Source organism: Schistocerca serialis, chromosome 2, assembly GCF_023864345.2.
Source record: "Schistocerca serialis cubense isolate TAMUIC-IGC-003099 chromosome 2, iqSchSeri2.2, whole genome shotgun sequence".
Lineage (NCBI taxonomy): Eukaryota > Metazoa > Arthropoda > Insecta > Orthoptera > Acrididae > Schistocerca > Schistocerca serialis.
In genome coordinates this window covers 981,446,248-981,461,850 of record NC_064639.1, presented here as the reverse complement: position 1 = coordinate 981,461,850, position 15,603 = coordinate 981,446,248, and the positions used below count along the sequence as shown (strand labels likewise).

General features: G+C 42.3%; 1 protein-coding gene across 4 annotated transcripts in view; it reads right to left on the bottom strand.

Annotated features, from left to right (window-relative positions):
* Positions 1-15,603, bottom strand: part of LOC126458396 (ubiquitin carboxyl-terminal hydrolase 45) — a 199,213-nt gene that overhangs the window by 59,634 nt on the left and 123,976 nt on the right. For all 4 annotated transcript variants that reach the window (XM_050095405.1, XM_050095404.1, XM_050095406.1 and 1 more), the window contains exons 9-11: positions 10,614-10,856; positions 3,334-3,550; positions 260-514 (exon numbers count right to left, since the gene is read on the bottom strand). In XM_050095405.1, the coding sequence (XP_049951362.1) occupies positions 260-514; positions 3,334-3,550; positions 10,614-10,856 (715 nt within the window). The remainder of the gene's footprint in view (positions 1-259; positions 515-3,333; positions 3,551-10,613; positions 10,857-15,603) is intronic.

Sequence of the window (15,603 nt, the reverse complement as noted above, 5' to 3'; positions counted from 1 at the left end):
TTATGGTTTCTTTGCTGCCTTCTCTACGTACAGATGGAGGATGGGCTACAAAGCTATCCCACTCCTTTCTCATCCAATCCTACAAAAATACTCTTAAAATATTCCTGCACAACCTCCAAAATTTCACAAGTCTGGGCTCACCCTATATAATAGCAAATACAACCTACAGGATCAACAACACAAAACCACCAAAACAGCACATAAACCTGCTTATATGAAAACAAAAATTGCTCACAGTGATTGCATTCAGAATACTCACAAGCGGTTGGAGACCCAGGGCTGGCTAATGCTGAATCACCATTGTTGAACAATGGCCCCACCACAATGTGCTCATCGTCATTGTAATCAGCATACTCATCACAGAGCAGTGGAGCGCCCAAAATTGGGCTTGAACATCCTGAGTCCTCCCGACCCACATCTGCCTTCTCTGAGCTGTAGCCAGACTCTCCATTCTGCCCTGGTGCCAGTGTTGCTTCTTGCTCCAAATTATCTTCTACATCAGCATCACTGTGCTCTGCATATCAAACAGACCAACATTTATTTACACCTTATTTCTAATGGCCTTACTGCAACCAAGTTTGTACTAACACTCAACTAAACAAATTATCAAACAACAAACCATTTTCTGCGATTACTTTGCCACTGATAAAGAGTATTATATACAAATAAGTTGTCTGAATTACCAAATTCCCCATACTCACATCCAGTATCAACATCAACACCACACAACTTAAGTTCTCTCAAGTTAGCTTTTTCAGTAGGGAAAATATGTATGTATTTGATTTGTGTGTCCACAAATAGTTCATAAAAAATCTCAATTCCTTGTTAAGTATCCTCATCAGTCTTCCACAGATGTAATTCGGAGATCAGGCAATGTTTGTGTAAAAAAATTAAAAATCTGTACCAGAAGACTTTTTTAAATGAATATTATATAAAACCTTTTAGAACTGCCACTAATATGATTCCAATCAAAAGTTTGCAACTAAAGTAAATATGGAGAAGTTCACTTCACATTGCATATATTTCTGATCATGTCTGATGTACAACTTTTTATTCTGAAGCAATTTTAACACAGTTTTATTTGATATACTCATTGTTTACTTGGAAATCGACCTAATGATCAAATTTTGGGTAAATGTAAATAAAACACATATTGCACAGCAAATGGTGATGCAGTGTAGAGGAACAGAACAATATTGACTAAAATGATGCCCTCTGGCTTTTGCAATTTTATGAAGGTCGAGGTAGGAAAAAAATTATTTGTATTTATTCCATAATGTAGTACCATTCAAAGTTTTTGTTTCCATATTGTAATACTAGTCAAAGCTTTTATTCACTACAAATGTGGTGCACAAAAGAAACATTTTCCTGAAAGTGGTACTCCAATCTTTTTTTTTAATTTTTTTTTATATAAAATCTCTACAGAAGCTATGGGAAAATGTCTAAAATCAACTTGTGATTCGTGAAGGCTGAGTCATCATCACAATCTGGTTATTGTTCTACTGTATGTTCTAGCAATGACAAGAAGTAATTCAGAGGAGTGTTGCCATAAACTACCATCAGTAATCTTCAAATTAGCTTCAGCCTGCTTCCAAAATGCAGAAATCTACCCCCAATAAAAATATACTACTTCAATTCAAAGAACTGTAAGAACTTATATATACTGACATGTTTCTGCAGGGCTATTCAGCTAAATAAGGAAAGGAGTTTCACTAGCTTAACACTAAAATACTGAGTTATAAGGAGACAGAATGGCTGTCCAGTACTTACATTCATGAGGTGAAATTCCAAATACTGCCAACAGATGCACTTAAAAGTAGAAAAAAATATTCCTTGCTATTGGAACTTTTTAATTCCCTGCCTCTAGAAGAAAAGTGAGGATGGTTGGGACAGCTGGATATAAGTGACAGGTCACTTTGACACCATACTGATGGGGATTCACCTGTTTTGTCTTTCTTCGTCCTCATTAAGATGCTGAAGAAGGTGTAAAGGACAGCAGGAAGTCAAAGACATTACAATGATAAGCACTGTGCTGGTTTCATCATCAATCCAGAGATAAGACAGAAGAGGAAGAGAAATTATAGTGGCATGAATAATACAACTAGGGACTAGGAGGAAATTGGAAAACCCAGTGAGTGAGAGTGTGTGTGTGTGTGTGTGTGTGTGTGTGTGTGTGTGTGTGTGTGTGAGAGAGAGAGAGAGAGAGAGAGAGAGAGAGAGAGAGTGAGAGAAGGGGGGGGGGGGGGGGGGGGGGGAAGTAGTGTAACCCAAAAGTTGGTTTTACATAGCTCTCTCCCACACTATAACACTATAATTGAGCTGGCAAAAGCTAATGCCTGACAGTTGCAGTGGGCTGGGCATGGCATAGCTTAACCAATAACAAAGTGATTTTGTAAGCATCTCTATGGCAATGCCTCATGTTGTCACAGCTCTGTAGATAACAATTATTTTTACCTGCAGCCATTTTTGCTTCACACCTGAAAGCTGGCAACAGCACAGCAAGCTGTCGAGGATCTTCTTTCTCTGTCTCGACTGTAGCCTATCCTGTGCAAACCCTCCATCCTGCACACATTTCCTGGCATTATCCAACTGACAATTCCTTGATGCTTTAGAATGTATTGCATCAACCAATTGCGTCTTTTAGTAAAGTTGTGTCCTAAACTTTTTTCTCCCAGTCTGATTAAGTAATTGAGTCAGCAATGCAATCTTTCATTGGGTAAAAAGTTAGGGGGGGGGGTGGGGGGGGGGTGATAAAAGCCTTTAGCACGACATACTGCACCATACCCTGCGAGAAATATTTCCACATTTTCTAAACTACAAAAGCAGTTGATAATAGTTGGTTCAAAATTATTCACATAATTAACACTATTAATTATTGACGTATTATCTTCATACACATTTAGGTCTGTTGTAATTTGTCTAGATCAACACTGACCAGAATGGAAAATCTATTATTTTAATGAAGCAGATTTTATACCAAATATTCAAAATTACTTCAACTGGTCAATTTCACAACCTTAGTTACTCTCCCTTTACTGCATGGAACTATATTCTTAAAGAGGTCCTTCTGGCATGCCCAGGTATCTCTGTAATTAACCAATCATTTAGCAAAGGCAAGCTCTGTAATGCAAAGGAAAGGATTTAAGGTCTTATGTCCCAGCAATAACATAGTCACTAGAGATGGAGTACATATGTGGACAGTACAACGATCGAACAGTTTTGGTTGAGGCTGAAGTTATTTAAAGAAACAACAGAAAAATTGTTTTTGAATGGTAAGACAAAGATTTAGACTGAACCACTGTGCACCTCTCTCACTACCTTAAAACAGCTTACCTGACTCTCCAGAATTCCTTTTGCTGTTTGTTTCCTCTGCTATTGTTGGTTCAGCTTTGTGTGGATCAGCATTAAATCCTTTCTTTATTTTTCTGGCTTTACGTTGCATTCTTCGTTCTTTTTTCAGCTGATGTTTTGAAGGGTGATCGTCTGTAGAATTTCCACCGAAATCAAATGATTCCATGCTGTTCTTTTTCCTCACTGCTGGAGGCTGAGGCTACAAATGACAATCACAAATATTCTTAGGACTCCTATATATCACAGAATCAGCTAATGATCTATTCACTTAATGGGCACAGGCTCCTTTCATTACAGTCAGGTAACTTGACAATTTTTTTGACACAGAATACAGTATCGCTACACTTTTTTTTCTTTTTTTACAGGAATCTACAAACTGTGCTAGTTAGGTATACATGTTAAGACTCCCCCACTTGTTCCATGCACCTAGTGTACAAAATGAGATGTAGAAATGAAACTAACCATTGAAACTACTATAAATATTTGAATGAAGTAAATAAATGTCATCAAAATTAAGTGATGGCACCCCAGAAGTTGATCATTTATCCAAAGAAACCAAATTTGTAACAAACATTGCACTCATTGATCAACATGACGACAACTTCCCCAGAGTTAAAGCGAACAATGTCAGAAACTTCTGTTGCATCCCTATTATGAGGTTATCGGATGGTCAAAAAGAAACAGTTCATTGTTGTAATGTACTTACGGTAAAAATAGACACACTTCTTTTAATTAAAACACCATATACAGTTAACAAAACCAATTAGAGGAAGTCATCATATTTGAAATTTATATAAGGAGCATTACATAGTATATACATATAGTAATTTTTTTCTTTCGATCTTAATTTGCAACGAAGTTTGATAAATGTAACCCAACCCCACACATGCTGCTTATTAATATGATCATCTACAGAGGAGGATTATCATTATCTGCCAAGACCTTTAATTCACAAGGGAGATGGTCAAATATTTTTATGGCTGCACATTTTGTTCTTTTTTGTGCGAGAATAACATTAAGTTGTGAATACTGAAGGATATTTTTCTTAGTGGAGGATATTTTTGGTGGTGGTTGTTGGGATGTTTAAGGGGGACTAAACAGCGAAGGTCATCAGTCCCCCATTCCAAAAACAGGCGAGACATAAGCTTGCGAAGCAAGCAGGTAAAACCCCAAGGGGACGCCCGTAGTCGTTGAGGTAAATGAGATGCAGAAGTCATCGGCATACAAAGAAGGAGACACCGACGACCCCACGGCTGCAGCCAGACCATTAATGGCCACTAGAAATAAGGAGACGCTCAACACCGAGCCCTGCGGGACCCCATTTTCCTGTATATAAGATGAACTAGAGGCGGCACCGACTTGCACCCGGAAAGAGCGGCGCAATAAAAAGGTTTGAAGAAAAGCCGGGAGCTGACCACGAAGACCCCACTCATGCAACATAGCAAGGACGTGATGCCTCCATGTGGTGTCATACGCCTTCCGCAGATCAAAAAATACAGCAACGAGATGCTGACGTTGGGCAAAGGCCGTACGGATAGCAGATTCCAGCCGCACCAAATTGTTCACAGCAGACCGGCCCCGACGGAAGCCACCCTGGGATGGAACAAGGAGACCGCGCGACTCAAGGACCCAACACAAACGCCGCCCCACCATACGTTCGAGCAATTTGCACAAAACGTTGGTGAGGGTAATGGGACAATAGCTGTCCACCGCCAGTGGGTCAGCACTGGGCTTCAAGATGGGGACAATAACACCCTCTCGCCATTGCGACGGGAACATGCCCTCGCTCCAAATGCGGTTAAAGATGGTGAGGATGTGTCTCAGGCAGTCCGTGGAGAGATGCTTCAGCATCTGCGCGTGGATGCAGTCTGGTCCTGGTGCTGTATCAGGGCAATCGGCGAGGGCAGTGAGGAATTCCCTCTCGCTGAAAGGAGCATTGTATTTTTCAGGACGACGCGTGTGGAATGATAACGGCGTCTGCTTGGCTCGCTCCTTTAGAGAGCGAAAGGCGTGTGTGTGTGTGTGTGTGTGTGTGTGTGTGTGTGTGTGTGTGTGGAGGGGGGGGGGGGGGGTAAGTGGCAGTCGCAGAGCTCGTAGCAAAGTGCGCGGCAAGGTGTTCAGCAATGGCGGCAGCGTCCGTGCAAACAGTGCCGTCCAGGGAGATCCCAGGGACACCCATAGGGGTCCGGTATCCATAAATCCGCCGGATCTGGGACCACACGAGCGAAGTAGAGACACGGGAGCCCAAGGATGAGACATACCTCTCCCAGTACTCATGCTTACGCCGTGCAATAAGATGGCGGGCCAAGGCACGGAGCCTCTTAAAGGCGATGAGGGTCTCCAGAGACGGGTGCCGCCTATGACGCTGGAGAGCCCGCCTACGGTCGCAAATAGCCTCAGCAATCTCCGGCGACCACCAGGGTACAGCCTTCCTCCGGGGGAGACCAGAAGAGCGGGGGATGGCAGCCTCGGCCGCAGAAATGATTGACGTGGTCAAGACACGGACCAGCTCGTCAATGACACCCTGAGGGGGAGACGCAATGGTGGCGGCGGAAGTAAAAGCCGGCCAGTCAGCCCTGTTGAGAGCCCAGCGGGGCAGGCGCGCAGAAGAATGACACTGGGGCAGTGACAAATAGATGGGAAAATGGTCACTACCACACAGGTCAGGATGCACTCTCCAGTGGAGGGATGGGACAAGTCTGGGACTGCAAAGAGAGAGATCGATGGCCGAGAACGAGCCATGGGCCACACCGAAATGCGTGAGAGCACCGGTGTACAAGAGGCTAAGGTCGAGCTGAGCCAACACATGCTCCACGGCACGACCGCGGTCATCGGATACAGTCCCACCCCATAGAGGGTTGGGGCCATTTAAATCGCCCAGAAGCAGCAATGGTGGCGGGAGTTGAGCCAGCAGTGCAGCCAAGACATGTCGGGGGAGCTCCCCATCCAGAGGAATGTAAACAGAGCAAGCAGTAATAGCCGGCGAGAGCTCAACCCTGGCAGCGACTGCCTCTAAAGGCGTCAGATGGGGTACTGGCGAGCTACAGACAGAGTGGTGAACAAAGAGGCAAACCCCACCTGACGCTCGTTGGCGGGCAGCGCGGTTCTTATAGTACCCCCGATAACCGCGAAGGGCGGGGGTCCGCATTGCTGGAAACCAAGTTTCCTGCAGAGCAATGCAGAGAACAGGGGAAACACTCAGAAGCATCCAGAGCTCAGGCAGGTGGCGGAAATAACCACTGCAGTTCCACTGGAGAATGGAAGCAGGAAGGGACTGGGAGGGCGTGAAAGCAACTAAGAGGCAGAAGGCGCCTCAGAGCCAACTGCCGCCACCGGGGGAGAGTCAGCTATGTCCATAGGAAAGGCCCCCGAGGGTTCTGTGAGGGCGAGATCCACGGCAGAGGCGAGGATCTCCACCTCATCCCTGGAGCCAGAACTATTTATAGCAGGCAGTACTGAAACCGCCGGAACGTCCTTCTTCTTGGACACGTTCCGTTCCTTCTTCTCGAGTCTGTCCTTAGGGTTAGAGGGCTGGGAGAGCTTCTCTGAAGGAGCGTCGGAAGCTGACGACGACGCAGAAGCCCTACGACCAGCAGGTGGCGGAACCTTCAGCCACTGGCTGACATCCGGCTGAGTAGGAGAAGGAACGGAGGAAGGGAGAGCCCCGAGGGACCCCTTCTGCGAGAGAGGAACCGGCAGAGGCAACGCCGGCGGAGGAGGAGGGGGAGCCCCCCGGTTTTGGAGCAGATGTCACTCCCGAAGTAAGCGTGAGGGGAGTGACAGAAGAGGGTTTGCCCCCAACTGCTAAGGGGGCAACAGAGGAATGCTTGCCCCCAGATACGAGGGGGGCAGACAGAGATGCACAGCCCCGAGGGCCCAGGAAGGCGGCACAGATGAGGCGACAACCGCCGCTCGCGAGGGGGACGATAACGTGGCTGCAGCATAAGATGTTCGAAGGGAAGCAGGACACAACCTTTCATATTTCAGTTTTGCCTCTCGATAAGTAAGCCGGTCCAGGGTCTTAAATTCCATTATTTTCCGCTCCTTAGGAAGAACGGGGCAATCCGGCGAGCATGGAGAGTGGTGTTGCCCACAGCTGACACATACAGGCGGAGGCGCACATGGAGAATCGGGATGAGAGGGGCGTCCGCAATCTCGTCATGTGGCACTGGATGGGCAACGGGAGGACATATGCCCAAACTTCCAGCACTGGAAGAACCGCATCAGGGGAGGGACGTATGGCTTGACGTCACAACGGTAAACCATTACCTTGACCTTCTCGGGCAAGACATCACCCTCGAAGGCCAAGATAAAGGCACCGGTGGCCACCCTGTTAGTCTTGGGTCCTCTATGTACACGACGGACAAAATGTACACCACGTCGTTCCAAGTCACGATGATAAATAATCCCCTGGACCATATTTAAGCTACTGTGGGGAGTGACGGTAACAGGGATGTCACCCAGCTTATCACTCAAGAGCAACGCTCGTGACTGGGCTGGGGAGGACGTCTTGAGGAGGATGGACCCATTCCTCATTTTAGACAACACCGCCACTTCCCCAGACTTATCCTCCAGGTGTTCCACAAAAAACAGAGGCTTCGTCGTAAGAAAGGAGTCACCATCAGTCCTGCTGCAGACAAGGTATTGTGGGACGTAAGGCTCCCGCTTGGCACTAGATCGGCGTCCCTCCCACGGCGCAGCCAACGAGGGGTACGACTGAGGGTCATATTGCGCAGCATCAAAGTCAACTCTGCCTCGCTTAGAGACGCTGGTGGCCGTGCGACCACCAGCTTGGTGTGATTTATTGCGCTTCATTGCACCACATCCGCCCAGATGCCACCTACTCCGAACGAGGGCTTTCCCCAAGGGCGCCACCCAGCCAAAGCAACGGGTACCTGGCCGATATCCCGTTGCCCGGAGTCCCCGTGCCCCAGACAAGATGGGCACATACTCCTTGGCATGCATGGGGAGGAAACAGCTCTGGCATCTGTAGTGCGAACCCTTCGTGGTCAGGGGGCTACCACCAAGAGGGTACATGACGACCCCACCACAAAGGACGGCTACCGTGCTGGATTTTAGGTGTTGAAAGGGTCCACAGTTGTCGGGGGGGCGCTAACAAGGGGATAGTGCACAAGACGAGAAGGAGGCAACCCAGAAGACGTTGGGTGTAAATCCCGCCACACGACAATAAATAGTATGCAAGATGGTGGTGCATGATGGACCAATAGAAAAACACCATGTAAGGCGTCCTTCCCCAAATGGCACGCACTAACAACGGAAATTTGGAAAAATGGAGGTCAAACCCAAACGGGGACCATCAGATTAAGGCCGAAACGTTGGAGACTCCTTTTAGTCGCCTCTTACGACAGGCAGGATTACCGCGGGCCTATTCTTACCCCCGAACCCGCAGGGGAAGAGGATATTTTTCTTTCTAGTGTTATATTCATGAATAATTCATTATTTTCAAATACTGCTTGATTCTTCACAACAAACTTCTTGAGACAGTAAATGCATTGCGAGACTTGTTAGCATTACTAATTTTTTTAACAGTTGCTTACATGAAGACTGAAGATGTATACCATTAGCATCCTTAAAAATGTTTCTGTGCAATGAATGCTTATTCTATTGTGGAACTGGCCAGATAATTATTCTCTATGACATCATTGAATGGAAGTATGCAAAGTAAGCTAACTTTCTAATGCCTTTGTCATCAAAATCAGAAATTACATGCAGAGCAAATGTTGCAGAGCTTGAGTATTTGAGAATATATGTAATATATGATTTCCAAGTCAAGTTCTGATATGCACAACCAGGAACTTCGAACAGCCAGTTTTACACACTGAATTTCCCCTATGTTATATTGTTATTGATGGTGACACATCTTTCCTTATACAGAACTGAATGAACTGTTTTTCCTAAGTTCCGCGACAGACTGTTCACTGACAACTAATCAATAACATCTTTGAATATTTTATTTATTGCTCATTCTGTTGTTGAAGCTCTGTTGGGCTAGAGTTTGATGGTTGCATAATCAGTAAAGAGTACAGTTTCTGCTTTATCAGTGTAAGATGGAAGGTTATTTATAGACAGCAACTAGAACTGAAACTTGTTGAATGCCAATGATAAGTTTTGAGAAGGACAAAACAATAGACAGTCTATGAGACATTCTGAGTGGTTAACTTGGACAGAACTGCTTATGAGGTCTAAGCCTCTATTTGGGAGTCGCAGGAGTATGACTCGGAGAATATGCTACTAACGATACAAATGTCATTCTTGAAAACAGAAAACAGTTTATCACGCAAAAAAGAGAGCGATTTGTTCACCTGAGTGAATCTACGTGATGACAGACTGAACCATGTTAATGCTCTCAATTATGCATAAAATTAACATTATCCTATCTGCTTCTGCAATGACTGAGAACTACAATTTTTGTCATGACCAGTCATACAGAAATTAATGAGCTAAGTATGCTAACAAATGACAGTGTGAATCTACTAAACTACAGTTAAGGTAGTAATACGCAGTGAAAGTATTAAGGAATTTTCAGAAAAAGCGTTTTGTTTTGTTACACAAGTTTTACTCCAAAATAGGGCAATTGTCTTGACAGCTACATCAAATATGTGCACATCCCACACATTTGAAAGGTTAATTTTGGAACTGGATATAACAACTGACACTGTAAAAAATGAATACGCTAGCAACGAGTGAACTGCCTATGAATCCCATACATTAGTCTAACTTGTTTAGCATGCACAACAGTAGTATTGAATAAGTTCCTGATTTCACAGCAACAGAAGATGGTCCAGTGATGCAAGTTTGGCTGACAACACCTGTGCAAGTCACAGTATAAAACAAGGAGTTTGTTACTGGAGACTGCTGGGAGAAGAGAGAAACTGATTATGTTAGTTACAGAAAGAGAGATTGCTGAGAAAAACAGAAACTAATAATGTTTGTTGTATAAAAGTTAGTGAGACTGGGAGTTATGGTAGGCAAGGTAATCCCATGTTACGTTCACTGTTAGAAATCCAGTTTAAATTTGCAAACAGAGGTGTAGGTGATACCATTTGTGAATGCTAATTCATAGCTGCACTCCCCTCACACCCAAAGTGCTATTTAACTTTTGTCCTACAAGCAAAAGACTGTTTCACAAATAATCAGGACAGTTCCAATTATGAATACCAACATATGTCTAGGAATCTTTCTTCAATATACTGTTAGTAGTACAATTCAATGTGTGGTCACACAAATAGCCACAGACTCACCTTATCGCTATTAATGGGCAGACTGAGATCGAGAAAGCTCTCAATCCGTTGAGAGTGGTGGAGACAGTCCTGGCACTCCAGGGTGCTCACCAGATGCCCCTTGAACACCTGTTCTGGATGCAGCACTAGCTCCTGTGCTTGCATGCCATACACTTTTGCTTTCTTCTTCACCTCCTCATCCACTGATGCTGGATCTGTTTTTGGTGACAGTCCTAATTTTGCCATGATAGTCTTCTGATAGCGCTGTGGAAAAAGTACTGATATATCAAACTTCCAAAGCCAATTTGTTCTAAACTAAATTACAAAAATAGCTCACCCCTTACATTGATGTGACAGAAGTCACGGGATATTTCCTAATATCATGTAGCATCTCCTTTCTACCAGCGCAGCACAACAACTCAATGTGGCACGGACTCACCGAGTCATTGGAAATCCCCTGCAGAAATATTGAGCCATGCTGTCCCTACAGTTGTCCATAATTGTGAAATTGTTGCCGGTACAAGATGTTATGCATGAACTGACATCTCAATTATAAGTCATCTAGGATCCAACTGATACAGTCACGAGCCCAGTAAAGGCACTGCAGGCAATGTCGTGCTGTTAGCAAAGGCACTCATATCGGTTGTCTGCTGCTATAGCCCATTAATGCCCAGTTTCCCCACGCTTTCCTAAAAACAAATACATTTGTCGTATGTCCCACACTGGTTTCAGCAGTTATTTCACGTAGTGTTACTTGTCTGTTAGCAGTGGTAAATCCACACAACCACCTCTGTACTTCATTGTTAAGTGAAGACCATTGGCCTCTGCGTTATCTGTGGTGAGAGGTAATGCCTGAAATTTGGTACTCTCGGCACACTCTTGACACTGTGGACCTCAGAATATTTAATTCCCTCACAATCTCAGAAATAGAATGTCCCATGCATCTAGCTCCAACTACCACTCTGCGTTCAAAGTCTGTTAATTACCGTTGTCCAGCCAAAATCAATCTGAAAATTCTGACATGAATCACCTGAGTATAAATGACAGCTCTGCCAATGCACTGCCTTGTCACGCAAAACTACAGCCACCTGTAAACGTGCACTTCACTATCCCTTGGCTTTTGTCACCTCAGTGTACAATGACTGACTCAAAGGGAGTATCAAGAGCATTCCTACTTGCTCTTACTAGACAAAATGTCCTAAGATATTTTCACCTTATTTAAAATCTGTCCACAAATCAAAGTCATTTATCCAGTCATTCATTAATCACAATGGTATGTTAACAGTTCAAAGAGAGAAGGCGGAAATACTGAGTTCCTTCTTTTGAAATTGTTTCCCCGCAGAAGATCATACTAAGGTTCCTTCTTTCGACTACCACATAAGAACTACAATGACACATGCTGAAAAGTAATTGTTACATCCTGAAATTAAATGGAACTGCTTGAATGAACAAATGGTACAGAGCCTAATGAGATACCGGTTTGATTCTTCATAGATAGGGACTGGAAAAATTCGTTTCAACAATAACACGACGAGTAACGCGAATTTGGTGGTAATTTTTAAGGAAATAATGCGAATTCATCAGTTTTTTAAGGAAGTAATGCTAATTCGGCGTTTTTTAAGGAAGTAATGCAAATCGGCGTTTTTCAACAAAATTTGTGTGTTTCCAAGTAAGAAGTGTCGTAAATCTAATGATGTTAGTGACATATTTAATGCTGAAATGTTCCATGTTCAACCGTCGCACTACTTTTTGCATTCGTTGTGTCACTGTGTCCTTTTGACTACCAACTTTTGCGAGCACATACAAATGACTACTGTATGAATTTTGATTATTTATTTCTTTTGTAGTGTAAGTGTCACAGCATGCCGTTTCCAAGCAATGGCACAATGAGAATATATCACAAACACATCATCCTTCTCATCAAATGCAGTTAATAATGCAGCAACGATATATGGCTTGAAGAAATGTGATCATTGACACTTCAGACAATAGCCGAAAAGAGTAAGCCATAACGTGATGGATATTTTCATGGTTTATGATACAACAACAACAACATGATACGAATGGATGTAGGTTTGCATGCTAGTACGTATTTTTTTCCATCGTAGCATTGTAAACACAGTCTGGGTCTTTGTTATGAATGTATTCAGAAGGAGGTGGGTGTGAACACTGCCAACACTGTCTTCAGCTTATGACTCTACCATTTTTTACAGTAAAAGTAAAGGAAAAATCCAAAAGTGTAATAAAAGTATGTTCTGCAATAAATGATGATAACATTTCCTTCTGATTAGAGATCGAAGTATGAAATAAATATTTGGGCGTTTATTTCCGTATATATGATAAGTTCCGAATGGTTGGTGTGGCAGGTATCTTACAAGACAGCACTAATTTCTCCTATGGAAACAAGCAGCTATATAAAATTCATCTTTTAGGATTTTCAGCACACTGGATTAATAACATGACAGCAACTTGAGTTAACCAGTTTGATGTAGAAAACAGCCAAAGTTGCAAAATTCAGTTACTTTTGTTTAATTGATAACCAGTTTCACGTATCAGAGCCCATTCTCAAATCAGTCAAACAAAGAAAAAGGTGTACTCTGCGATAGCATGCAAACCAAGTTAATATTGTACATGCTTGTGTTTCAGCCATTAGTCAAGTTTACAATCACCATTCATTGGCAGGACAACTGTTTTGCATATGCTCGCTGCCAACCGTCGCGAATAAACAAAATTGTGCGTATACCAATTGCATTGTGGTTTTCAAAGCTGAGTGCAAATTTTTCTGCATGTATTAACTTACCGAAATTTCAATTAATATCAATATGCTTATTTTCAAATTTTGTTGAAATAAGATTCGTTTAAGCATTTACCAGACAGCTTGCCACGCATGGGCAGAGTTGAAATCGTATATAAGTGGTGCCTACTCGCACTTTTGGCTACTTGGAGTGTGGCTGTCTCGTGTATAAGCAGTGAGATAAAGCAGCCAGAATCTACCCAGAAAATTTTTTCTGACACAGCCAAGCTGACAGATTCGGGCATGTGCATAGCTTTCTGAGTTAGAGTAGGGGTACACTTCACTCGACTCGTGTTTTGTTTGTGACACGTTTTTCGATCATTTCAAAGCTATTGCAGTCCCCTGTTCAGATACTAATTTTTACCATCTCCTTTTTTGTTTCCACTGTATTCTTATTCTAGACTCAGCAATGAACGCATGTGTTCTGTGAAAATGCCAAAGCCTGCAGTCACCGCTGACGAAAGGGTGTGAGAATTTGAAATCAATTGTTTGTATGTTCCCGATACATTAACAGTGTTTTGTAAAATCTACAATATCACAGTTTCATGGGAGCGTAAAGATTCTACAGAGAAACATGTGCAGACCAGAAAACATAAGAGCATGTAATGGATCTGGGAGATGTTATTTTTTTTTTACCGTATTTGTCGATACTGAATTGAAAATGTTTTCTTATATTTTTGTCAGAATTTATTATAATTTGTCTTATTATATGTTAATTTACTTCTGTTTTTGAGAGTAAAAGCATAGTGATTACTATTAGAAAATGTATCGAAGAATAGCAAAGAAACTGATTGTGTAAAATATCTTTGACATTGGAGTAGTCTTTGACTATAGTCAGTCCGAGTCGGAAGCTAACTCTTGGTGTGTGTTGACGGAAGAACAATGTGAAGGTCGCCGTCATAAATAATTTTGAATTATGTTAACTATTATTTTTGTATTATCTGAAAAGAAGAAACTACATTGGAAGAAACTGTATTTGAAACACCAAAATGAGAGAAACACGCTGAACCACGTCATTTTCTGCAGCCGACAACGATGCATTGTGGAATCATACTTAGACAACTGAAGCCAAGACTAATATCGCCTTGCAAACGTCTAATGGAAAAGGTACTGTCACGAAATATGGCAAATTTAAGTTTATAAAAAAATAGTGACCATATTTTCAACTTGTGTAATAGCCGGGATGCCATATTTCAACTGGGGACTGTAGCCGGGATATTGTGTTCAGGAGATCTTCAACAGTGCTACGAGGAAGAAAATTTTTGTGTGTTAATACCAGTTTCTTCAGAATGTGTGTTACAGTGTTTGTGTTCATCGGGAAGTAAAAGTTTTGGAGAAGAAATGTTTCGGCAAAAAAAATATAATTTTCGACAGAAGAAAATACTTCAAGAATTTTGGTCAACAATCACATGGATGGAAAACGTGGTTTTGCAACAGTAGAAGAGTGTTCCAGATAAGTCACGAAACCCTCGTATTTTGTTAAAACAATATTTTTATCTTGTTTTGTATTGTTGTGTATAAATTTTTGTTCTTCACAATGACTTATGAGATTTTCGAGAGTATTGTGCCTAAAGTAGAAAGTAGTAATTTAATAGACTTCGAACATCAAGACAGGTCAAATGAAACAGAAAGAACCGATCAATTTGATTTAAAAAGTTTTCTTGTAAATTTCACGAAAGAAATTAAACAATCAGTTGACGACAATAAGACTTACTGGGATGAAAAAATTGATAACATTTTCTTGCAAGTCCAAGCAGTCAATACCCAAGTGGGTGAGCTTTCGAACAGAGTTGGCAGTGTTGAGGAAAAAATTGAATCTGTGGAAGCAAAAGTAAATGAAATTGATGTTAAATTGAGCGGTGAAATTAATACTGTAAAAAATGAGTTACTGGTAGATAGGGAAAGAAATTTAATTGATTTTAATGAGATAAAAGGGGAAATTAAAAATTTGGATGAGAATACAAAAGTTTTAGTTAAAAATGTACAACAAGAAACTGACAATCGTTTGGTTACTCTAGAAGAAAAAGTAGAATGCAATGATTTGGAAAACAAAAAATCTGTCAAAGAACTTAGCGAAAAAATTGAAAGTTTTGACATTGAATTTCAAAGCAAAAATTACAATGTCAACACGTGTAATCTTATATCTAATATTCCAGTGAAGCACTTTTCGGTAGATGGACCCTTACATCCCGTTGATTTTATGCAGTATTGTAAGGA